Source organism: Mustela nivalis (assembly GCF_964662115.1).
Source record: "Mustela nivalis genome assembly, chromosome: 12".
Lineage (NCBI taxonomy): Eukaryota > Metazoa > Chordata > Mammalia > Carnivora > Mustelidae > Mustela > Mustela nivalis.
The window spans coordinates 85,188,642-85,213,485 of NC_139031.1; the positions used below are offsets into that span (position 1 = coordinate 85,188,642).

Below are 24,844 nucleotides of genomic sequence, written 5' to 3' on the forward strand. Positions count from 1 at the left end.
GGGCGCCTGCCCGGCTCAGTTGGTGGAACATGGGACTCTTGGTCTCGGGGTCCTGAGTTTGAGCCCCACATAGAGATTACATAAAAAAATAAAATAAATAAAATAATGATGATATTGGCTATCTTTTGAATGCCTTCAAGACATGAGTAAATAGAGGGGCACCTGCGTGGCCCAGTTGGTTAAGCAGCCGACTCTTGGTTTCAGCTCAGGTTATGATCTTGGGTGACATGGAGCCCTCTCTCTGTGTCCCTCCTGCTTGTGCTCTTGCTTTCTCTCTTTCTCAAATAAATAAATCTTTAAAAAAGAAACAAAACATGAGGGACGCCTGGGTGGCTCAGTTGGTTAAGCAGCTGCCTTCGGCTCAGGTCATGATCCCAGCGTCCTGGGATCGAGTCCCGCATCGGGCTCCTTGCTCTGCAGGGAGCCTGCTTCTCCCTCTGACTCTGCCTTCCACTCTGTCTGCCTATGCTCGCTCTCGCTCACTCTCTCTCTGACAAATAAATAAATAAAATCTTTAAAAAAAAAAAAAAAAGAAACAAAACATGAGTAAATCGAATAATAAAGGGATTTCTATGTGCCTGTGACCCAGCTGCTTAGACCAGTTTTGTTTTAAGCCTCTTCTCCATCCCCCATCCTTGATTATTTTAAAGATCTTAGATATATTTCATGATAAATATTTCAAAATGTAGCTCTAAGAGAACGCCTTTAAAAAAAAGTACCATAATGCCATTATCACATCATCCAAATATTTAATTTCTTATAGGGAGAGGTATCTTTCAAATAAATCTAAAAATCAAAACCTTCGGTCTGGTTAGCATGTATTACAAGGGCTTTTACATCCAGGAATTTCATTTATCTTTCCTTTTTCCACACAATGCTGTGTGTTGACAGATTTGGTCTGCCTATTTATTTATTTATTAAGGATTTATTTATTTGAGTGCATGCACACACTTGAGAGCAGGGAGAGAGAACCCCAAGCTGACTCCTGGTAAGTGCAGACACTGGGCTAGATCTCACAATCCTGGCATCAGAACCTGAGCTGAAATCCAGAGTCAGAGGCTTAACAACTGAGCCAGCCAGGTGCCCCTGTATTTACTCATGTTTTAAAGGCATCAAGGGGCGCCTGGGTGGCTCAGTGGGTTAAAGCCTCTGCCTTCGGCTCAGGTCATGATCTCAGGGTCCCGGGATCGAGCCCTGCATCGGGCTCTCTGCTCAGCCTCCTCCCCCATCTCTCTCTGACTGTCTTTCTGCCTACTTGTGATCTCTGTCTGTCAAATAAATAAATAAAATGTTTCAAAAAATAAATTTTAAATTATGAATTTATGACCAAAAAATTGTATAATGTACTGTATTATATAGAAGTTATATTCCTCTACTGTGAAAGAACGAGTGAAACAAAAAAGTCTTTAATCTTAATTAAATATAGGGTAATAAATTAAAAAAAATAGGGAACAAAAAAAAATAATAACAGATATAAACAAGATGAAAATCTGAGAAAAACAATCATAGTTTATTCTATTCTGGACTCTTTGGCTGGGACTTAACTATATAAAGCCTTTTTTCTACAAAAACATTAACTGAAATCCATGTATGTAGTAACATTCTGCTAAGCAAGGAAAATAAGACACAAAATAATTATTTCATAAAATGAATATAATGTAAAGTGTAATGATCACAGCATTTGTTTATAATGGCACCCAATTAGAATACATTTATTCATTCTGTACTTTTATGTGTTGTTTTCCTCATCCTGTACTTTCTTCACTCAGCCCCCACACTGCTCCATTTTCTGCTAAGCTTTGTCATAAAACAAATTGTCATTCCTCTTTCTTGTGCCAGATGATCTAATAAGAGACTCATTCAAGGCCAGATTTCTAGCTTCAACGAATTATTTGTGAAACATCATTAAACACTTTACTTGGTGCCGTAGTCTGTTAATGACAGTGAATTGGCCATCATCCCTATCCTTAGGAAATTTATAATCTGATGCTGAATTAACTGGATCCTTCTGTCAACAGAAGAATAACTAAATTTAGAGTTACTCTTCAAATCATGAATGAGTTCTTTGTCCTTGCTTGTTATTACATTACAAATCTGTTTAACATCAAAAATTAACTTTCTTCATGGTCCTTCAGCCTGTGAATGATTAAAATAAAATTAAAGCTCTCGTATTGTCTAGATAGAAAAAAGAAGAGTGGACAGAATTCACTTTCCATTCATTTAGATTCTATACTAATAGCTGTCTGACTCTTGCCAGATTGTGCCAAGCCTGACATACACAGACCTTCAACATCAGGAGTTTTTGAATTGTAGGTAACAGAAACCAGATTCATGTTGGCCTGAGTGCGAATGGGGGGTTGGGGTGAGGTGGTGAGGATTTGGTGTAACTGAAAGCATTAGGCATGGCTGCCCTAAAGTCGTTCTCTTCTGGCTTCGTTCTCAGGCAGACTCTGGGAAGCATGGCCACAGGTGGCTTCAAGCTCACAATGTCATTCGCCAGTCTCCAAAGGACCAGTGCCTCTTCTCCGTTTGAGCAGAAAATTCCAACTTGGCCATTCGTGAACAATCCCTAGTGTGGCCATATCCAGTCCCCTATTAATGGACATTTAGGCTATTTTTAATCTTTTGCTAATTATCCACAGCATTATTCATATTAGAAAAATATTTTTTGCTACCCTACAGAAAAATAATATAAATTCTATTGAAAATGCCACTATGAAAATGACACTTTAATTTTTCCTTTAAAAAAAATTATTTATTTGACAGAAAGAGAGGGAAAACAAGCAGGGGGAGTGGGAGAGGGAGAAGCAGACTGCCCGTTGAGCAGAGAGCAGGATGCGGTGCTAAATCCCAGACCCTGGGATCATGACCTGAGCTGAAGGCAGCTGCTTAACTCACTGAGCTACCCAGATGCCCCACATTTTAATCTTTTTTTTTTTTTAAAGATTTATTTATTTATTTGACAGACAGAGATCAGAAGTAGGCAGAGAGCCCAATGAGGGGTTTGATCCCAAGACTCCCGAGATCATGACCTGAGCCGAAGGCAGAGGCTTAACCCACCCAGGCACCCCTCGCATTTTAATTTTCTTAACTGTCAGAAATCTCTCCTGGTTTTACTATGACTCTTAGTCTGTACCCAGAAAAAATGACTACCCAAAGAAGTTAGCTATCAGGCAAATGCAAATGAAAATCACAATGAAACCTCTACCTCTGAAACCAATAATACATTATATGTTAATTGAATTTAAATAAAAATAAAAAATAAAATCGCAGTGAGATGGGCTGCCTGGGTAGCTCAGTCGGTTTCTCTTGATTTCAACTCAGGTCATGATCTCAGGATTGTGAGATCCAGCCCCACCTTGGGCTCTGTGCTGGGTAAAGAGTCTGCTTGAGATTCTGTCTCTCCTTCTCCCACCAGCCCCTCCCCCCGCTCCGGCTCCTTGCACACACTCTCTCTCTCAGTCTCAAAAACAAACACAGTGAGTTACCACTAAATATAAACTAAGATGGCTATAATAAAACAGTAAGTGTTATCAGTGCAGCTGTGGAGAAATTTGAATGGTCACACATGGTTTGTACAGTCACTGTGGAAAACAGTCTGTCATATCTCCAGATAGTTAAACCTAGAATTACCATATGATCTAGCAATTGTACTTCTAGGTGTATCCAAGAGAAATAAAGACCTATGTCTATAAAAAACTTACACAATGTTCATAGCAGTATTATTCATAAAGACAAAAAGTGGAAAGAACCTAATTATCTGTCAAATGATGACTGAATAAATAAATATAAATAAAATGTAAATATATTGGAATATTATTCAGCAGTGAAAAGAAATTAAGTACTGATTGATATATGTTACAACATAGATGAACCCTGAAAATATACTAAGTGAAAGAAGCCAGTCACAAATAGCCATAAATTGTATAATTCCATTTATATGAAATGTCCAGAACAGGCAAGTTGACAAAGACAGGAAGATTAGTGGTTGCCTACAGTTTGGGGGGTAGGAAGGGCAGGGAGGGAAGGAATTGGGAGATGATGGTTAAGTGTGGGTATCTTTTGGGGGTAAAGAAAACATTCTAGAGGCACCTGGGTGTCTCAGTTGTTAAGCGTCTGCCTTCAGCTCAGGTCATGATCCCAGGGTCCTGGGATCGAGCCCCACATTGGGCTCCCTGCTCAGCAGGGAGTCTGCTTATCTCTCTCCCACTCCCCCTGCTTGTGTTTCCTCTCTTCCTGTCTTTCTCTGTTAAATAAATAAAATCTTAAAAAAAAAAAAGATTCTAAAATTGACTCTGGTAGATAAATGCACAACTCTGAATGTACTCTAAAACCCAATGAATTGTCCATTTGAAATGAATAAGATGTAGTACATGAGTTATATTTCAAGCTGTTAAAAAAGAAGTATCTTTTTTTTTTTAAGAAGTATTTTAATAACCATGTGAACCTGTTTTTGCTTTCAGTTTTTCCTACAACTTCAACAGGCAGCACTGGAAGTCTTTGCAGAGAATAACACTCTCAGTAAGTTGCAGCTGGGACAGCTAGCCTCCATGGAGAGTTCTGTCTTTGATGACATGATTAACCTGCTGGAACGTTTAAAGCATGATATGTTGACCCGCCAAGTAGACCACGTTTTTAGAGAAGTTAAAGAAGCTGCAAAATTGTATAAAAAAGAAAGGTAAGTCCTTTTGTATTTTCTGACAACTCAACTCTCAAATCCAGTTTGCTAAAAATTGAAAGACGATAAATATCTATTTTTCTCAAATTATTCTAAAAATCAGAAGAGGAAGGAAAGCTTCTTAATTCACTCCATGAGGCCAACATTACCTTGATACCAAAACCAGATAAAGGCACCACAAAAAAAGAATTATAGGTCAATATCCCTGATGAACATAGATGCAAACATCCTCAACAAAATACTACCAAGCCAAACCCAACAGTGCATGAAAAAAAAAATCATTTGTCACGATCAAGTGGGATTTATTCCTGGCTTGCAAGTGTAGTTCAGTATTTGCAAATCTGTCAGCATGAACACGTTACATCAAATAGAGAAAGGATAACCATATGATCATTTCAGTAGATGCAGAAAAAACATTTGACACAGTACAACACCCATGATAAAAACCCTCAACAAAGTAGGTTTAGAGAGAACACACCTCAACATGATAAAGGCCATCTGTGAAAATCGCACAGCAAACATCATCCTCAGTGGGGGGAAACTGAGAGCCTTTCCCCCTAAGGTCAGGAACAAGAGAGATGTCCACTCTCCCATTTTATTCAGCCTAATACTGGAAGTCCTAACCACAGCAATCAGACAACAGAAAGAAACAAAAGGCATCCACATTGGTAAGGAGGAAGTAAAACTTTGCTGAAGACATGATACTGTATACAGAAAACCTAAAAGACTCCACCAACAAACTGCTAGAACTGATCATGAATTCAGTAAAGTAAGAGAATATACAACATACAAAAGTCTGTTGCATTTCTATCCACCAGTAATGAAGCAGAGAAAGAAATTAAGAAAACCACCCATTTAAAATTGCACCCAAAATAATAAGGTAACCTAGGAATAAATCCAACCAAAGAGGTGAAAGACCAGTCCTCTGAAAGCTATAGCACGGATGGAAGAAATTGAAGATGACACAAAGAGATGGAAAGACATTCCGTGTTCATGGATTGAAAGAACAAACATTGTTAAAATGTCTATGCTACCCAAAGCAGTCTAACACATTTAATGCAATCCCTATCAAAATACCAACAGCATCTTTCACAGAGCTAGAACAAACAATCCTAAAATTTGTATGGAGCCGCAAAAGACCTCAAGTAGCCAAAGTAATCTCGGAGGAGAAAAAAAGTGTAGCTGAAAGCAGCAGGATTCCAAACCTCAAGTTATATGACAAAGCTATAGACATTAAAAGAGTACTGGCCCCCCAAATAGACATATAGATCATAAAACAGAATAGAAAACTCAGAAATAAATCCATGATTATATGGTCAATTAATCTTCGACAAAGCAGGAAAGAAAAATGGGAAAAAGACAGTCTCCTCAACAAATGTTGCGCTGGGGCGCCTGGGTGGCTCAGTGTGTGAAAGCCTCTGCCTTCGGCTCAGGTCATGGTCCCAGGTCCTGGGATCGAGCCCTGCATCAGGCTCTCTGCTCAGCAGGGAGCCTGCTTCCTCCTCTCTCTCTCTGCCTACCTCTCCCCCTACTTGAGATCTCTGTCTGTCAAATAAATAAATAAAATCTTAAAACAAAAAACAAATGGTGTTGGGAAAACTGGACAGCTACTTGAAAAGGATGAAAACTGGGCCACTTTCTTACACCATATACAAAAATAAACTCAAAATGGATTAAAGACCTAAATGTGAGACCTGGAACCATAAAAACTCAGGAAGAGAACACTAGCCGAACTCACATATGGACCGTAACAACTTTCCTCTAGATAGGTCCCCTGAGGCAAGGGAAACAAAAGCAAAAATAAACTATTGGGGCTACATCAGAATAAAAAGCTTCAGTACAGAAAGAAAAGTCAATAACTAAAAGGCAATCTACAGAATGGGAGAAGATATTTGTAAATCCATATCCAATAAAGGGTTATATATCCAAAATATATAGAGAACTTCTAAAACTCAAAAAATAAATAGGCCAATTAAAAAATGGGCAGAAGCACCTGGGTGGCTTAGCCAGTTGAGTGTGGGACTCTTGATTTCAACACAGGTCTTGATCTCAGGATCGGGAGTTTAAGCCCTGCATTAGGCTCCATGGAGCTCACTTTAAAACAAAACAAAAACAGGGCAGAAGACCTGAACAGACATTTTTTCCAAAGAAGACATCCAGATGGCCAGCAAACACATGAAAAGATACTCATCATCACTGACCATCAGGAAAATGCAAATCAAAACCACAATGAGATATCGCCTCACACCTGTTGGAATGGCTAAAATAAAAAACAAGAAAAAACAGGTATTGGTGAGGATACGGAGAAAGGGGAACCCTCCTACACTGTTGGTGGGAATGCAAGCTGGTGCAGCCACTCTGGAAAACAGCGTGGAGGTTCCTCAAGAAGTTAAAAATAAAGTAACCCTATGATCCAGCAGTCCCAGTACCGGGTATTTACCCAAAGAATACAGAAACACTAATTCAAAGGAATGAATGCACCGCAATGTTTATAGCAGTACTATCTACAATAGCTAAGTTAGGGAAACAGCCCAAGTGTCCGTCAACTGATGAATGGATAAAGATAGATACACACACACACAGCGTGCACGTATCATAGTATATGTAATACAATGGAATATTATTCAGGCATAAACAAGAATGAAATCTTGCCATTTGCAAGACATGAATGGAGCTAGAGAGTATTATGCTAAGTTAAATAAATCAGAGAAAGATAAATAGCATAAGATTTCACTCGTATGTATAATTTAAGACACAAAACAAATGAGCATAGGGGGAAACAGACAAATCAAGAAAGAGACTCTTAACAATGGAGAACACACTGCTGGTTACCAGGGGGGAGGTAGTTGGGGGAATGAGTGAAATAGGTGACAGGGATTAAGGGAGTGAGCTTGTGGTGAGCACCGGTGATTTAAATAAAAACTTAAAGGGACACCTGGGTGCCTCAGCTGGTTAAGCTGCAGCCTTGGCTCAGGTCATGATCTCAGGGGCAGCGGATTGCTCAGCAGGGAGCCAGCTTCTCTCTCTGCCTCTGCCTGCCACCCTGCCTGCTTATGCACGTTCTCTCTCTCTCTCTCTCTCTCTGACAAATAAATAAATGAAATCTTAAAATAATTAATTTTTAAGACCTTAAAAACAAATTGAAAGATGATACATATAGTCAACTTCCAAGGCATCTAGACAGCAGAGTTTGGCTCTTTATGCTACAAACTTTACCTTTTGATGGAAATCTTTCTAAAATATATTCAAACATTCTTTATCAGAATAAACTGATCATAGTTGAGCTCCAGGACTGTCTGTAAATACAGGGAGCTGGTGTGTGATGTGGAGCTGAAGGGCCTGTCATCGCTCTACCAAGCACGGTCCAGGGGTGTCCTTTGCGCACCTGCCTGTACAGTTGATCCCGCTGTGGTTCTGTGTGCGCCACACAGTGTCCTCTGGGAGAACAGTGCCGGTCACATGGAGTATTTCTAATCAGTGTAGAAGTGTTTTCAGTCCCTGTGATCTTGCTGAAAATCAGATCACGAAGTTAGCAGATGTCTTAAATGCTAATACGGGTTACATGTTGCCTGTTTTATAAATATTTCAGTAAGTCATATTAAAATTGGGGGATTTTAAAAAAAACTACCATCCTCATTACATAGGGGGCATTTAATGTAGAACTAAAGTATAAATTGGGCACCTGGGTGGCTCAGTGGGTTAAGCCCCTGCCTTCGGCTCAGGTCATGATCTCAGGGTCCTGGGATCGAGCCCCACATTGGGCTCTCTGCTCAGCAGAGAGCCTGCTTCCTTCTCTCTCTCTCTCTGCCTGCATCTCTGCCTACTTGTGATTTCTGTCAAATAAATAAATAAAATCTTTTTTAAAAAAGCACTAAAGTATAAATTTATTTATTTAATATTTTTTTTATCTATTAGAGAGAGAGAGAGCATGAGCAGGGGGGAGAGGGAGAAGCAGACTGACTCCCCCGCTGAGCAGGGAGCCTAATGCAGGGCTTGATCCTGGGACCCTGGGATCATGACACTCAACCGACTGAGCCACCCAGGCACCCCAAATACATTTTTTTCCTGAGAGAGCTTTTCATGCTGGGCTGTATATCATTTCTTATCCAACGTGCACTTCCCCGAATTTGAAAGGATCTGTTAAATCTTTCAAAACACCATGTTTGGGGGCACCTGGGTGGCTCAGTGGGTTAAAGCCTCTGTCTTTGGCTCAGGTTATGATCCCAGGGTCCTGGGATCGAGCCCTGCATTGGGCTCTCTGCTCAGTGGGGAGCCTGCTTCCTCCTCTCTCTCAGCCTCTCTGCCTACTTGTGATCTCTGCCTGTCAACAAACAAACAAACAAACAGAAAAACCACCACGTTTGGAAAATCTTGTAGTCATACTTAAAGTGCCACAGGCCGCGCCGCTCTTGTGTCTTGCAGATGGCTGTCCTTGCCGTCGCAGGCCGAGCAGGCGGTGATGTCCCTGTCCAGCTCGGCCTGCCCGCTCCTGCTCACGCTCAGAGACCGCTCCCTTCAGCTGGAACAGCAGCTCTGCTTCTCCTTATTTAAAATTTTCTGGCAAATGCTTGTGGAGAAGCTGGATGTGTACATCTACCAAGAAGTAAGTAAGAGCAGACCGCATGTCGGGGCCATGAGGATCAAGGCGACTGTAACAAGAGTTGCTCTTTGTTTCAGATCATTCTGGCTAATCACTTCAATGAAGGAGGAGCGGCTCAGCTGCAGTTTGATATGACCCGGAACTTGTTCCCCCTGTTCTCCCACTATTGCAAGAGACCGGAAAATTATTTTAAACAGTAAGCTCGATATTTAACAGTGACTGCTAATGTATCGCATGTTTAGAGGAGGTTGATTCCTTTTTTTTTTTTTTTTTTTTTAATAACAACTCTCAGGGTTCCAGTGATGTTTGGTGGGATAAGTAAGGCATCAATTGAAATTTTAAAATACCCAATATGTACCCAGATAATCAAAGATGTGATTCATGATCCCCCAGATTTATCAGGACTGGATCTAAACTACGTGTTGGGCCTTTTGCTTCTTGCATTTGGTTGAATGCTCCTATTTGCCTGTTATTAGAGAGAGAAAATGCAAACAAGTGTAATTCTGCCATATTCAAGAAGTAGAAGAAATTAAAATTATGCTTAGTACCTAATAGTAAGCCAGGCCTGAAGAAAATCTGTTTTCTTAAATATTTAGTTAATTTTGATTCTAAGCATAACTATAAATGTATGTAAGAACATTTTTAGAAATTGCTGATGTAAAATTTATATTATTGGGGGGAATTTGAGATTATAAAGTATTCCTTTTAAAGTTATTATAAAATGAAAGATTTATTTTTGCTCATTTTAGTAAGTCATCTGAAATTTTTCTTGTTTCTCTTCCCATATTCTAATCTAACTAAACGCTAAGCTACATATAATAGGCTATTATGTTAGTATCATTATTATATTTTGGGAAGTAATAGATACATATTGAAAACAATGGTCCTATTATAATAATCTAATGAAATGTAAACACTATACAAATACATAGTCCTAATGTGTTAAAAGAGCCAAATAAATCCATCAATACTTTTTACAGAAGGCATATGGACTAGCAGTGCAGGGAAGTTGTTTCTGAAAATGAGTATATTATGGAGTGATGTGGATGATACAGATAATGGACCTCCTGCCCTTTTTTTTTTTTCCTTTTTCTTAACAGTGTCAAAGAAGCCTGTATTGTTTTGAACCTGAACGTTGGTTCTGCCCTACTTCTGAAAGACGTCCTCCAGTCCGATTCTGGGCAGTCTCAGGCCACAGCGGCCTTAAATGAAGTTGGAATTTACAAACTGGCTCAACAAGATGTTGAGATTCTACTTAATTTGAGGACAAACTGGCCTAACACTGGAAAATGATGCATCTTTTTTTGTTTTGGAGTTTTTCGTTTTTAACAAAGAAGAAGCCAGTTGGATTTCGAGTTATATGATGATGTTCTGAATTAATGAAACTGGACAATTGAAAACTTTATAGAATCATTTATTATCTTGAACTTACAGTGTTATTAAAATGCTGACCATATTTTCTCAGTCCTCTTGTTCCTAAGAAAATAAAAACAGAAAACTCAGAAGCCAGAAAAACTCAAGAGTAATTCCATTTACAAATATAAATGCTATGTCTGTCTGTTAAGTAAGATACAAGAGCAGAGATAATAAATTACAATGAATTTTCAATTTCCTATGCTAATTAAGGGAGACTACTGTAGATAATCAAACACAGCAAATAAATTTTTTTTAAAAAATCAATGTAGAATGCATGTTTATAATTGAGGTTCCTGTATTTGGTTTGGAAATTCACTGTGTTTCCTGCAAGAAAACATAGGAGATGGTGACTAAAACAGAATTGCTCTCATTTTCCACAAATGTCCTTACATTTAAAATCCTTCCTAGGGGCGCCTAGGTGGCTCAGTAGGTGAGCATCAGACTCTTGGTTTCGGCTTAGGTCATCATCTCAGGGTCATGGGATGGAGCCCCATGCTTTGGTCCCCCGGCTCAGTGGGGAGTCTGCTGCAGGTTCCCGTTCTCCCCCTCCCTCTAACCCCTACCCCGTGCGTGTGCTCTCTCTCATAAATAAATAAACCTTTAAAAATAAATAAATAAATAAAATCCTTCCTAGTTCCATTCCATATGACAGTAGACAGCCTTCTCTTTTGGACGAAACATTTCAGGCCAGAACACTGTGTTTCAGTCTTTCCCCACAAGGGTAGGGATGGGAACTAAACAGTTTTTGTCTGATATTTATGTAAGTGACAACGAGCTGGGAATCTTTAACTCTCCTTTTCTTCCAACTTTTCCTTGGCTCTGGACTCTGTTACATAATGATTTCTTGATTAATAAATCCTCAGAGAACAAAATATTTAAAGGCATTGAGTTACATTGGTCAGAAGCCTACAGCTATCAAATTTTATTCCTTTTTTTTTTTTTCTGATTTAGCATTTAGTTAGTACTTTTCAAGTGTAATACTCCAAATCTAAAATTGTTGGGCTGGCATGCAACTTACACTGATATTTTTGTTTTGTTTTTTTGTTTGTTTGTTTTGAGTAAGCCCTGAACCCAACAGGGGGCTTGAACTCATGACCCTGAGATCAAGAGTCTCATTCTCTACTGATTGAGCTAGTCAGGCCCTACAACCTCTACTATTGATAAACATCTACTTGGTGATAAATAACTTTGAGGAAATATTCTGAGAGAACTTCTACTGCTCTATATTTTATAAAGAGATTTTCCAACTGGTGTATTAGGCTCAAAGCTTTTCTGTGAGTTCTAGCAGACTGGGGCTTCTCCCCCTCATTCTTTGAGAACTGCTGGGCTTTCCCATTGAGAAAAGAATGAATCTGCCCCAGAATTTCCTAATTCCAGACCTGACTGTCACTCCTTGCTTTCTAGACAGCTGGACGTTTCAAGGGAATGAAATGTTTCTGTCAAAAGGTAGGAACTTCTGTTTTAAATTATAGTCCTTGTACCTCAAAGTCATGTTCATTAAAAATCAGCCACGTCAAAATAAACTTACACTTCAGATCTGAATTTTTCCAAAGTTATCACATGTCCATCATCTTGTAAAACTTCATCTTCATCCAACAGACCCAGGGTTTTCAGGCCTGTAAAGTCAGAATGAGAGAAGGAAAATTCATGCAGCGAGCATTATTTTCAACTAAGGAAAGTTCAAAAATGAGCACGAACTGTTACTTCAGTGAGTAGAAGATACTGACCTTCTCGGTACTGCACAAATGATATGGTGCCTTTATGTGAAGTGTCCATCATCTCAAACATAGACACGATGTTAGAGTGATCCATAAAGAAAGGAAAAGCCACGCCTGTTACTTTGGCAATTCTCAGTCGTTCCAATATAGATATTAAATACTCTCTTGGTTTTTCTGTAAAAGAATGGTTCCAATTCTTTCTGATATAAAATTAAGATATATCACACATGGAAACAGTCATTTAACAATTATTAAATAACTACGTTCAAGGTTCTGTACTAGGCACTGGGGTATTACACCTTGCTCACAAGCAAAACAAGACATTAGACAATTAATTACTCTACCCCAGATATAGGACCTGGGAATTTTTAAAAAAAGAGCTCCTCAGGTGATTCTAATTTGTAGATAAGTGTCGAGGGGGAGAAAAAAAAAGTATAACATGAGGGGTGCCTGGGTGGCTCAGTGGGTTAAAGCCTCTGCCTTCAGCTTGGTCAGGATCCCAGGGTTCTGGGATCGAGCCCTGCATTGGGCTCTCTGCTCCACAGGGAGCCTGCTTCTTACTCTCTCTCTGCCTGCCTCTCTGCCTACTCTGATCTCTGTCTGTCAAATAAATAAATAAAATCTTTAAAAAAAAAAAGGCTTTTTCTTGAGAATTTCATAAATAAATAAAAGTAGGAAAGTATAACGAACCTGTCAACCCACTTTAACTTAAAATTTGTGGCCAGTCTCATTTCACCATCATCTCATCCAGGCCCCCTCTTGCTGTATTGTTTTGAAGTCAATTACGGTGATATTTCATTAATAAATACTTGAGCATGTATCCCTAACAGATAAGGACTCCTTCTGAGATATAACTGACATGTAGCATTATGTAAGTTTACATAACATGTTGATTTGGTACATTTTTAATTTGCAATATGATTGTCACTATAGTATTTGCTGACACCTTTACCACATATTTCTTTAAGATCTAGTCTCTTAGCAAGTTTAGTGTTTATCATACAGTGATACTGTCTGTAACCCCTATGCTGTGCATTAATTTCCAAGAATTACCTTACTTGCCCTCAAACAACAGCTCTCCTACTCCCCCACCACTCACCATTCTACTCCATTTCTACAACTGGCTTTGTTAGATTCCCTGTATAAGTGGTGTCTTGCAGTGTTTGTCTTTCTCTCACTTAGCTCATTTAGCCTATCCTCAAGGGGCATCCTCGTTGCAAATGGCAGGATCTCCTTCTTTCTCATGGCTGAATAATATTCCATTGTATAAATATACCACAGCTTCATTATTCATTTATCTGTAGACAGACACTTGGGCTGTTTCCAGACCTTGGTTTTTGTGAATTACGCAGCAGTAAACGTAAGTGCGCAGATATCTCCTTCAGACCCTGTTTTCATTTCCTTTGGATATACACCCAGAAGTGGAATTGCTGAGGCATATGGTAGTTCCGATTTAATTTTTTTTTTTAAGATTTTATTTATTTACTGGGGCGCCTGGGTGGCTCAGTGGGTTAAAGCCTCTGCCTTCGGCTCAGGTCATGATCTCAGGGTCCTGGGATCGAGCCCCGCATTGGGCTCTCTGCTCAGCGGGGAGCCTGCTTCCTCCTCACTCTCTCTGCTTGCTTGTGCTCTCTCTCTCTCAAATAAATGAATAAATAAAATATTTTAAAAAAGATTTTATTTATTTATTTGACAGAGATCACAAGTAGGCAGAGAGGCAGACAGAGAGAGAGGGGGAAGCACGCTCCCCACTGAGCAGAGAGCCCGATGCGGGGCTCAATCCCAGGACCCTGAGAGCCAAAAGCAGAGGCTTAACCCACTGAGCCACCCAAGTGCCCCTGATTTAATTTTTTTGAGGAACCTCTATACTGTTTTCCATAGTGGCATTTCCCTGATAATTAGTGATGTTGGGCATCTTTCTATGTACCTGCGGGCCATTGTATACGTTCTTTGGAAAAATGTCTATTTAGCTCATCTGCCCATTTTTAAAAAGTTTTTTATTTTTTATTTTTTTTAGTAATTGCTACATTGAGCCCCAATATGGGGCTCAAACTCATGACCCCAAGATTAAGAGTCCCGTGTTCTCCTGACTAAGCCAGCCAGGAGCCCTGCCTTGCCCATTTAAAAAAATATATATATATATTTTATTTACTTGTAAGATAGAGAGTGAGAGTGAGTGAGCACAAGGAAGGGAGTGGCAGGCAGAGGGAGAAGCAGGCTCCCTGCCAAGCAGGGAGCCTGATGCGGGACTCGATCCCAGGACCCTGGGATCATGACCTGAGCTGAAGGCAGATGTTCCATTTTTAAATCAATGTTTTTGCTATTAAGTTGTAGGAGTTCTTTATACATTTTAGATCTTAAATGATACGTAGTTTGCAAATATTTTCTCCTATAGGTTGTCTTTCCATTTTGTTGATTCTTTTGTGGTGCAGAAGCTTTAAATATGACATAATCCCAGCTGTTGGTTTTTTTCATTTTGTTCTTTGTGCTTCTGGTGATGTATCTAAAAAATCATTGCCAAGACCTGTGTCAGGGAGCTTCTTCCCTGTGTTTTCTTCTAGGAATCTTATGGTATCAGGTTGTCCCACAAATTTTATGAATTGAGAACACTTTTTAAATTTAAAAAAATTGGGGCACCTGGATGGCTCAGTCCGTTAAGCATCTGACTTTGGCTCAGATCATGATCTCAGCGTCTTGTCCAGCATGGAGCCCCATGTTGGGCTCCGCGCTCAGCAGGAAGTCTGCTCCTCTCCCTCTCCCTCTGCCTCTTCCCATGCTCATGCGCTTGCTCTCTCTCTCTCTCTCAAATAAATAGAATTTTTAAAAAATAGTAAAGTTTTAAAAAGTAAAAGTGAATTTAGCGGCTCAGTCCTTAAGTGTCTGCCTTCGGCTCAGGTCGTGATCCCAGGGTCCCAGGATTGAGTCCTGCATCAGGCTCCCTGCTCCGTGGGAAGCCTGCTTCTCCCTCTCCCAGTCCCCCTGCTGTTCCCTCTCTCAATGTCTTTCTCTGTCAAATAGATAAATAAAAATCTTTAAAAGATGAATTTAAACACTTATTCAAATAGCACCCACACATTGTGATTACGTTTTTAGATCTCTCTTGTACCTTTCTGTACAAATTTTAACAGACTATAGAAACAATTGCGTTACTGAAGGCAATCCCGTCACGTATGTGGTCTTCTGTCGCTTCTCTCGGAACTACTTATCAAATTCAGAAAAAGAAAAAAGGCCAAGTTTGAATTTCAATTTACTACTTTTCTTTTTAAGGACAGAGTAAGTAAATAATGCTAATGGAACTTGGTGTGTTTCTCTGATGAAGGATTTTTACTATATATCCCTTAGACTACATGAGATGTTATCATGTTTAAGTCTAGAGTCTATAATTTATACTCCGCCTGCTTCTAAAAATGTTTTGAAAATGCTTACAACAGAAGTAATAAGAATATTACCTTTAAAGAAATATTTTATTTTTAAGTAATCTCTCTGCCCGACATGGAGCTTGAACTCACAATCCCGAGAACAAGAGTCATGTGCTCCACCGACTGAGGAAGCCAGCCGCCCCTAAAGATAGGACTTCTTAAAAACACGAAGAGGGTTTGCCTGGCTGACTCAGATGGTTGAGCATCCCACTCTTGGTTTCAGGTCAGGTCATCTCAGTGTCCTGGGATTGGGCCCCACGTCAGGCTCTGCACTGGTCATGGAGTTGGCTTGAGATTCTCTCTCCCCTCTCCCTCCCTTTGCTTGTCCGCACACTCTCTCAAACAAATAAATCTTTAAAAATTAAAAAAAATAAAACATGAAGGGAAGATCCAAATGTTACTAACCACCTAAAGTTCTGTAAATGTCAGCTGATAATGACAATCAGTTTTTGTAAAACAAAACCTCAAGTTCACATTTTTTTTTTTTAGTTTTTTTTTAATTTATTTGTTTGACAGAGAGAGATCACAAGTAGGCAGAGAGGCAGGCAGAGAGAGAGAGGAAGGGAAGCAGGCTCCCCCCTGAGCAGAGAGCCCGACGCGGGACTCGATCCCAGGACCCTGAGATCATGACCTGAGCCAAAGACAGCAGCTTAACCCACTGAGCCACCCAGGCGTGCTCAAGTTCACATCTTAATAATAAATGCTAATAATTATTGAGCCTTCACTATGGGCCTGGTATTCCCCATAACCATTACGTCCCCAAGACCACAGCTAGTATGAATCCATAATATGCTCCCTAAAATGTGCAGTAAAGCCTGTACATTTTAGGGAGTTAGTAGGGAGTTAATAGGGAGCACTCTACTAACTCAAATATGGGAAGCATCTGGAAACCCCAAACCTTGTCAGCATGATGGTCTCCATTGAGTTTTTCCTCCTCTGTAACTCTCAAAGGTATCTTATCCTCATTTAACCATTCCCATAGCAATATCTCTCACCTGGGTTACTACAACTGTCTCTTTTTTTTTAATGAAATTTTAATTCTATTAAAGGCCTCTCCTAAGCATTTATACTCCCTCCCTCCCTAGCACAGAATTGTCGCTGGGAAATGACACGTTTTCCTACCGAATGACTTCAGGTCATGTTAGGTTTTGCTGTTAAATGAGTTATGAAAATCTGTTAGTTTCCAGAGCTGATAGAATTCTGAAGTTGAGGATGTGGGATTGTAGACCTGCTCCCTCACCAGTAGTAACACAATCAAACTGCCTAGGCTTATTTTCCATAAATCCCTTTTTAATATTTTTTTATTTTTTAAAAAATATTTTATTTATTTGTTCAACAGACGGAGATCACAAGTAGGCAGAGAGGCAGTCAGAGAGAGAGAGAGAGGAGGAAGCAGGCTCCCTGCTGAGCAGAGAGCCCGATGCGGGGCTCGATCCCAGGACCCTGAGACCATGACCCAAGCAGAAGGCAGAGGCTTTAATCCACTGAGCCCCCCAGGTGCCCCCATAAATCCCTTCAAGATCCAAGCTTTTCAAATTGGGATCCATGTCATAATGCCAGAAGCTTCGGATAGACCCGAGGTAAAGATAATATTTCTTCCTGAGAATCAATCATACTCTGGTGAATAATGTGAAACATTTATAGTAAGAAATGGGTATCTCTGTAGAAGAACAAAACTTGCAAATTTTTATGGTAATACAAGTGACTCCAAAGAAACTTGTCAGGCAGCAGCAGGCTAAGGTTTCAGACACCAAAGTTACAAGTCCGCTCTTCTCTGCCATTAGGAGAATCTGGGCAGGAACCTTGGAGAGGCATTGCTCTATACTCTGGACACCAACCAAACCCCTTAGCTTCTCCTCAGTATTTCTTCATATTTTTCCGGCCCCTCCCCACTCCCTTTGGATTTTGTAAAGATGTTTCAAGAAGTTTACATTGTGGGGTGCCTAGATGGCTCAGTCGGTTAATTGTCTGCCTTTAGCTTGGGTCGTGATCTCAGGGTTCTGGGATAAAGTCCCACACCTGGCTCCCGGCTCTGCAGGGACTCTGCTTCCCTCTCTGACCTTCCCCGATGCTTGTTCTTGCTCCCTCTCTCTCAAATAAATAAATAAATAAATAACATCTTTAAAAAAGAAAAAGTTCGGGGCGCCTGGGTGGCTCAGTGGGTTAAGCCTCTGCCTTTGGCTCGGGTCATGATCCCATGGTCCAGGGATCAAGCCCCATATAGGGCTCTGTTCAGTGGGGAGTCTGCTTCACCCTGCCTCTCTCTCTGCCTTCCTCTCTGCCTACTTGTGATCTCTCTCAAATAAATAAATGAAATCTTTAAAAATAAATAAATAAATAAATAAAAAGAAAAAGTTCACATTGTTACAGAGGGTAACAGCATCTCAGTTTCTTACATTGATAATTATTTAAATTATGAATGGGGTAGGATTATAATATTAATTGTGTAACTTCTACCAGACCTCCCCTTCCTATCCTCTGCTGAGAAAATTTGTCTTTATCTTAGATTCTCTTTCCCCCACCATGCCTTCTATAGGAGAATGCTGTTTTTGCCAGAGGAGTTCAAAGCCTTTTATATTAAAGGAAAAAAACGAATCCTTGGGGGGCCTGGGTGGCTCAGTGGGTTAAGCCGCTGCCTTCGGCTCGGGTCATGATCTCAGGGTCCTGGGATCGAGTCCCGCAGCGGGCTCTCTGCTCGGCAGGGGGCCTGCTTCCCTTCCTCTCTCTCTGTGATCTCGTCCCTTCCTCTCTCCTACTGTGATCTCTCTCTGTCAAATAAATAAATAAAATCTTAAAAAAAAAAAAAAAGAATCCTTGAGATACCACATTGGTTGACATTAGAAAGAGCTTGAGAGAAAAAGGCCAGGAAAGAAGCAGGAAACAGAAAAAAAAAAAATCTACAAACTAAAAAAAGACTACAAAGTACCTACCAGCACAGTGAATGAGAAAACAGACAAACAAAAACAAACCCACTTCAAGGCATATAAACATTTAGAACAATAGGGATAAAGGGCGCCTGGGTGGCTCAGTGGATTAAACCTCTGCTTTCAGCTCAGGTCATGATCTCAGGGTCCTGGCATGGAGCCCCACATGGGGCTCTCTGCTCAGCAGGGAGCCTGCTTCCTCTTCTCTCTCTGCCTGCTTCTCTGCCTACTTGTGATCTCTTTGTCAAATAAATAAATAAAATCTTTAAAAAAAAAAAAAAAAGGAGGACACGTATTTAAAAAGAGAAAGAGAGAGAACAACAGGGATAAAATAAAAACTTCCAGAAGAGAGAAAAAGTCTTCATTAAACAGGTCAAGAATCTGATGACGTCATGTCATCAGACTCTTCAGAACAACTGTGGCAATCAGAAGAGGAAGGGGCACAGCCCTCCAAATTCTGAAGGCAGTACTTTCTGAGAATTATATCTACCCTAGTTATCATGTTTGAGTGTAGGATGAGACACTACCATAAACATGAGTTCTCAAAATATTTACCACTCCAATGAAGCACCCTCCTTGGTCTGTCCTCTAGAGGAAGGGAGAAAAGGCAAAAAAAAAAAAAAAAAAAAAAGTGCCGGTGGGGGAAAGAGACCCAAGCACCATAAAACAGGCTGTAAACAGAGGAGAGAGGTGAAAAGGTTAAGGTCTGAGAAGAGAGAGAGAAACCCCTGAATTACAGCCACACAGCAGCGCAGCTGGGCCATCAGTCTAGTCCAGAGCAAGAAGACAGAGCTGGGGGAGTGGTTACACCATGACTCTCCTCTCCTACGACTCTCCTGTCCTACCTGGAGGAGAGCTCTGCTTGCGACAAAAAGAGAATATCGATGACTGAGTAGTAATGACACAGAAAATTTAAGTCAACATTTAAAATGTGGTATTACTGGGGCGCCTGGGTGGCTCAATGGGTTAAAGCCTCTGCCTTTGGCTGGGGTCATGATCCCAGAACCGGATAGAGCACACACACACACACCCCCCATCCAGCTCTCTGCTCAGCAGGGAGCCTGCTTTCTCCTCTCTCTCTCTCTGCCTACTTGTGATCTCTGTCTGTCAAATAAATAAATAAAATCTTTAAAAAAATAAATAAAAATAAAATGGTGGTATTACTAATTTCCAGGAAATCAACAAAGGAAATACAGTCATAGCATGCTACACGGATTCGCTGTGGATATTTGCCTAATAATAATAATGCACATTCTAAATGCTGGCCACACCAAAACTGAATTATAATTTTACTGGGAAGGTGGGGATGAGTGGGAACAGGTGTGAGTGTACGTGCATGTCTGTAAGCGAGCTGATGTTTCCTCCTACACAGGATAAAGCTAAATCTAAACCCCGGGGCTGAGGGGACATTGGTAAGTAGCAGTAAAGTCTGTGATCTAGAAATATCAGGGAGTTGGCAATCATTCTTTACAATAGGAGTCTGGGGCAGGGAGGGAAACGCTGTTCTTCTCTATAAGCCTCGGGGTGCTTTTTGACTTTTAAACCCCATACGCATATACTTTTATAAAAATCTAAATCAAACACGTGTTGGTTGCCAGCCGTAGGGCTAACTTATATATTACCCATTCAGTCTTCCCCACGTGTCCACAGCTCGGTACTGCTCCCGGTTCTCCAGAAGAGGACCCTGACGCGCAGACCCTCGCCCACACTCCGCTAGTGTTAAGGACGACCCTCCCCCGAGCCTCTCCGCACCCGCCGCGAGCCTCCCCCTACGAGAGCCCCGCGCACCCGGCCAGTGGCCGGCACATAAGAGGCCGTTCAACCAGTACTCAGGGCCGCGGCGTTCGCCGGCAGTAGGGCTCCAGCCGCCTAGATAGAGGCCGGGCGGGGAGGGCGAGCTGCGGGGGTCCGGGGGACGCGAGCGGGCGGGGGGTGCGGGCGCGCAGGGAGGGCGGTACCGGGAGTTTCTGGGAACCGCCCGGGCAGGGAGGCGGGTGGGAACGAAAGCCGAGCGGTAAGCAAGACTCTTACCCGGCCGGAAAAAGAGCAGGGTGCTGGTGAGATAGTTCAGCAACTCCATAATCCGGTGTTTTTCCAAGTAATTCCTGGCCTCCAGCTCCCTGCTGCCGCGCGCCTGCATGGCTCCGCAGGGGGGCGTTGCTAGGCGACCCGGCGGCGTCGGGGCCCTTGGGCTCCACCCCCTCCGCCCCGCGCGGTCGGCCTTAGGGGGCGGCCTGAGACCGGAGTCCTCCACTTCCTCGCGGAGAGGAAGCTTGGTGCGGCGTGGGGGTGGCGCCTGCGCGGAGGCTGTGGGTGGCCGGTGCAGAGCCCCTGGCGGGCGGAGGGTCCGGTTCCCCCGCTGCGCGGAGGGCTGGGCGGGGTCGGCTTTTCCTGTTTTTGTCTGGAGCACCTCGTCCAGTCCGTGCTTGTTGATCTGGGGACTGAGACCTCAGGTTCTAGTAACACAGGATGAACCTGGGGAATTAGCATACAGGGAGAGTCTTAAATCGGGGCAGGAGTCGGCCGGCTTTCGGCCCTGGGCTGCGGGTCGGGAAGCGTGCTGGGATCCTGAGCGCCAACGTCTCTGCAGCTTAACCAGGCTGCGCCGAGGGGTCGTGTCGAAGACCACCTGACAGTAGTGTTGAGGGAGAGTCATGAGTACGACGGGATGCAGGTGCATAGCAGGGCCCGCGCTTCGGTGTGCCTCGGAAACTGGACTCTAGGCTGGGACTTCTGTCCTGGAGGGCCAAGCTCGGAAGCCTGTGGCCTTACCGTCAACAGGGAGTTATCCCAGGACAGGCACTTCAAGGAGAGGAAAGACAAATGGCCAATAAACATACGAAAATATTCCTAGCCTCTTCGACAATCCTGTAAACAAAACTACAAGAAAATGCCAGTTTACATGTAGCAGACTGGTCGTAGTTAGGAAGTTGGACAAGATCGAGCTGGCAAGGATACACTGCGACAAAACAGTGATGATGGGAGCCCAAATTGGAACACCCACTTTGGACAATCGATTTGGAATTGTCTTGATAATGCAAGCATGTTTCTGCACTCAGCTGCTCTTGGACAGGTGTACCTGGATATGTGCACAAGAATGTTCACAGCAGCACTCTTCATAATAACAAACATTGATAACAGCCCCAAAGTTCATCAAGAACACAATGGATTGGGGAGCCTGGGTGGCTCAGTTGGTTGGGCATCTGCCTTTGGCTCAGGTCATGATCCCATGTATTGTGGAATAGAGCCCCATATGCAGCTTTGTGCTCCCCGTGGAGTGTGCATGTCCCTCTGCTCTTTCCTGGTTTGTGCTGTCTCTCTCTCTCTCTGTCTCTCAAATAAATGAATAAAATCTTAAAAATGTCAGGACTGTTCTTTAATGGAGGGAGAGAAGACTGCATGGTGGTCCATTGGAGACGGTGATTTCTGCCTGGTGCTCTAAGCTCAAGACATTTGGTCCTCCCCGTGGGAGCTTCACTTACTCTACCTGGGTTACTCGGGCCCTGAATAAATAGCTCTGCTCTTGGAACCTCAGATGACCTAGAATCTTGACCTGGAAATGGAGCGGTCTGATCTTCTGTGACTGTGGAGTCAGGCTGCACGTTGGACCCTGTGGACGTCTTCTTGACTCACTGTCTTCTGTTCCAAAAGGCCTGGCAGCAGTTCCTGTGCCCAGTGCTCCCTCTTACAATTCCCGCGGAAGTCATGCTAAAGAGAAGTATCCAGATGCCACCTAGTGGAGCCAGCTATTTGTGTTGATGCCTTTCCTCTCAAGATTTTACGTATTTGAGAGTGTGTGTGCCTGAGCATGAGCAGGGGGGAGGGCAGAGGGAGAAGCAGACACCCCACTGAGCAGGGAGCTCCACGCGGGGCTCGATGTGGGGCTCGAACCCAAAACCCTGGGATCGTGACCTGACCCAAAGGGGGATGCTTAGCAGACTGAGCCAGCCAGGTGCCCCATGCTGGTGCCATCTCTTAAGGCAATTTGGGCTTAATTAATCACTGTCATCAACATCACCATCCTTCGACTTCCCCCTGGCCCCTCTCCTCGTTATTGCTAACCCTTTTAGTGGTTTGGGAGAGTAACTCCAGTTGGAAGACATGAAGGTGGTGGTTCCCAGTCACAACTGCACCTTAGAACCAACCGGGTCCTTTACAGACTACTGGAGGCAGGGCCCCATTCTCGAAGCAGGAAATGGAATCTCTTGAATTGGGGCCTGAACATTGGTAGTTCTGTTGTTGTTGCTTTAAAAGCAAGGATTGAGGTATAATTCACATTTAAAAAACTGCACAACTGGGGCGCCCCGGGTGGCTCAGTGGGTTAAAGCCTCTGCCTTCTGCTGGGGTCATGATCTCAGGGTCCTGGGATGGAGCCCCACATCGGGCTCTCGGCTCAGCACGGACCCTGCTTCCCCCCCTACCCCTGCCTGCCTCTTTGCCTACTTGTGATCTCTGTCAAATAAATTTAAAAACAAATAAATAAATAAACTGCACATCTTTAAGGTGTACTCATCGATAAATATACATCCATGAAACCATGACTGCAGTCAAGACGAGAAACATATCTATAGCCCCCAAAGGTTGCCTTGTGCCCCTTTCTAGTTCCTCCCCCTCACCCCTCCGCCAGGTAACCACTGACCTGCTAGCTATCCCTCTAGATTAGTTTACATTTTCTGAATTTTCTATAAATGGAGCCACACAGTGTGGCTTTGCTGTTCTTGTTTTGGCTCAGTGAGTGTATTTCACTTGATATAATTTTTTTAAAAGATTTTATTTGTCAGAGAGAGAGAGAGGACAAGCAAGGGGAGCAGCAGAGGCAGAGAGAGAAGCAGATTCCCCGCTGAGCAAGGAGCCCGATGTAGGACTCCATCCCAGGACCCTGGGATCATGACCTGAGCTGAAGGCAGACACTTAGCCAACGGAGCCACCCAGACATCACTCGATATAATTATGTTTTGAGACTCACCCATGTCGTTGCACGGCGCCGTACCTCCTCCCGTGCTGGTGCTGAGTAGGACTTCAGGGACGGCGGAGCTATGACAAACAGCTCTGACATGAACATCTGAACATCGGTATACGCATCTGGGGTGGGCACGTGAGTTCATCTCCCTTAGGGAAAGAGCTAGGAGCGGACTGCTGGATCATATGGGAAGTGCAGTATTTTGAGAAAATGCCAAACCATTTTCCCCAGTGGCTGTGCCATTTTACTTCCCTAAACTGGTGGTTATGAAAGGTCCCCCAGGGCGAGCCTGGTGCTCAGATGGGACTGAGATCCTGCCTGATGGCCGCCTGGGAGGCCTGGGCTAAAGGTCTGAGTAACACTGCTCAGAATCCCCGAGAGTAGAGTCCCGCAGCTCATCTCTGCACAGGACACACGCGGGAATCTCCCAGGAGCCTTCTATAAACACAGTGTCTGTCCCTTCTCCTGCAGGGACCCTGATGTGATTGCTCCGCACACACCGGGTACGTGGGGGCTGTCTCAGGCATCAGAGCTTTCCTAACAGCTTCCTGGGTGGTTCTAAAGCACAGAGTGACTAACGCCCCTTGTTTGACCAGGACTCTAAGGGGGGTGGTTCTGGGAAACTTATCACCACAAGACTAGGAAAGTCCCAGGTCAGCTGAGCACCTTGTCACCCTGTTTGTGAACCACTAGCACAAGGGCATGAACTTTGACGTCAGATTTGCCAATCTCTCTGTGCACTGGGGATGTGTAGCTCAAGGGGATGGTGTGTATGTCAGGGAGCATTGTATAAGGGGGAAGCTAAGACTCCACAACAGACTGTGGGTGACTCCTCTCTGTTTTCTGTTTCAACCAGGAGTAAGTCAGCTAGGAGTTTTGCTTGCTGTTAAAAAGGAGGGGAAAGGGGCACCTGGGTGGCTTAGTCGGTTAGGTGTCTGCCTTCAGCTCAGGTCATGATCTCAGGGTCCAGGCTCCTTGCTCAGCAGCGAGTCTGTGTCTCCCTCTCCTTCTGCCCCTCTGCATTCTTATGCTCTCTTGCTCAATTGCCTTCTCTCTCTCTCTTTCAAATAAATAAATAAAAAAATAAATAAATAAATAAAATCTTTTAAAAAAACTGTAGAAATTTCCA

The 24,844-nt window shown here is 42.7% G+C and overlaps 2 protein-coding genes across 5 annotated transcripts in view; one reads left to right on the forward strand and one right to left on the reverse strand.

The window, feature by feature from the left end:
* RINT1 (RAD50 interactor 1) overlaps window positions 1-10,958 on the forward strand; it is a 34,701-nt gene extending 23,743 nt beyond the window's left edge. For 3 of the 4 annotated variants that reach the window (XM_082691883.1, XM_082691884.1, XM_082691885.1), the window contains 4 exons: window positions 4,464-4,678; window positions 9,101-9,281; window positions 9,356-9,474; window positions 10,379-10,958. In XM_082691883.1, coding sequence (XP_082548009.1) covers window positions 4,464-4,678; window positions 9,101-9,281; window positions 9,356-9,474; window positions 10,379-10,571 — 708 coding nt within the window. In that variant the 3' untranslated portion in view covers window positions 10,572-10,958. Of the gene's footprint in view, window positions 1-4,463; window positions 4,679-9,075; window positions 9,282-9,355; window positions 9,475-10,378 lie in introns of all 4 variants that reach the window. The other variant, XR_014300839.1, reaches the window with a different exon arrangement.
* Window positions 10,677-22,114, reverse strand: EFCAB10 (EF-hand calcium binding domain 10). Its single transcript, XM_082691934.1, has 4 exons — window positions 20,787-22,114; window positions 12,422-12,586; window positions 12,223-12,310; window positions 10,677-10,754 (listed from the first exon to the last, which is right to left on the reverse strand). The coding sequence occupies exons 1-4, from the start codon at window positions 20,893-20,895 to the stop codon at window positions 10,718-10,720; spliced, it is 399 nt and encodes a 132-aa protein (XP_082548060.1). The 5' UTR covers window positions 20,896-22,114; the 3' UTR covers window positions 10,677-10,717.
* Window positions 22,115-24,844: the final 2,730 nt, after the last annotated feature.

What these genes read in the sequence shown, in the direction of transcription:
- EFCAB10 (XM_082691934.1), bottom strand. Translation starts at nt 20,895, where the DNA reads ATGCAGGCGCGCGGCAGCAGGGAGCTGGAGGCCAGGAATTACTTGGAA. An exon ending in CCTGCTCTTTTTCCGGCCGG is followed by an intron (nt 12,587 to 20,786) that starts GTAAGAGTCTTG and finishes ATTCTTTTACAG; the next exon opens with AAAAACCAAGAGAGTATTTA. An exon ending in GAAAAATTCAGATCTGAAGT is followed by an intron (nt 10,755 to 12,222) that starts GTAAGTTTATTT and finishes TTATTTTCTTAG; the next exon opens with GAACAAGAGGACTGAGAAAA.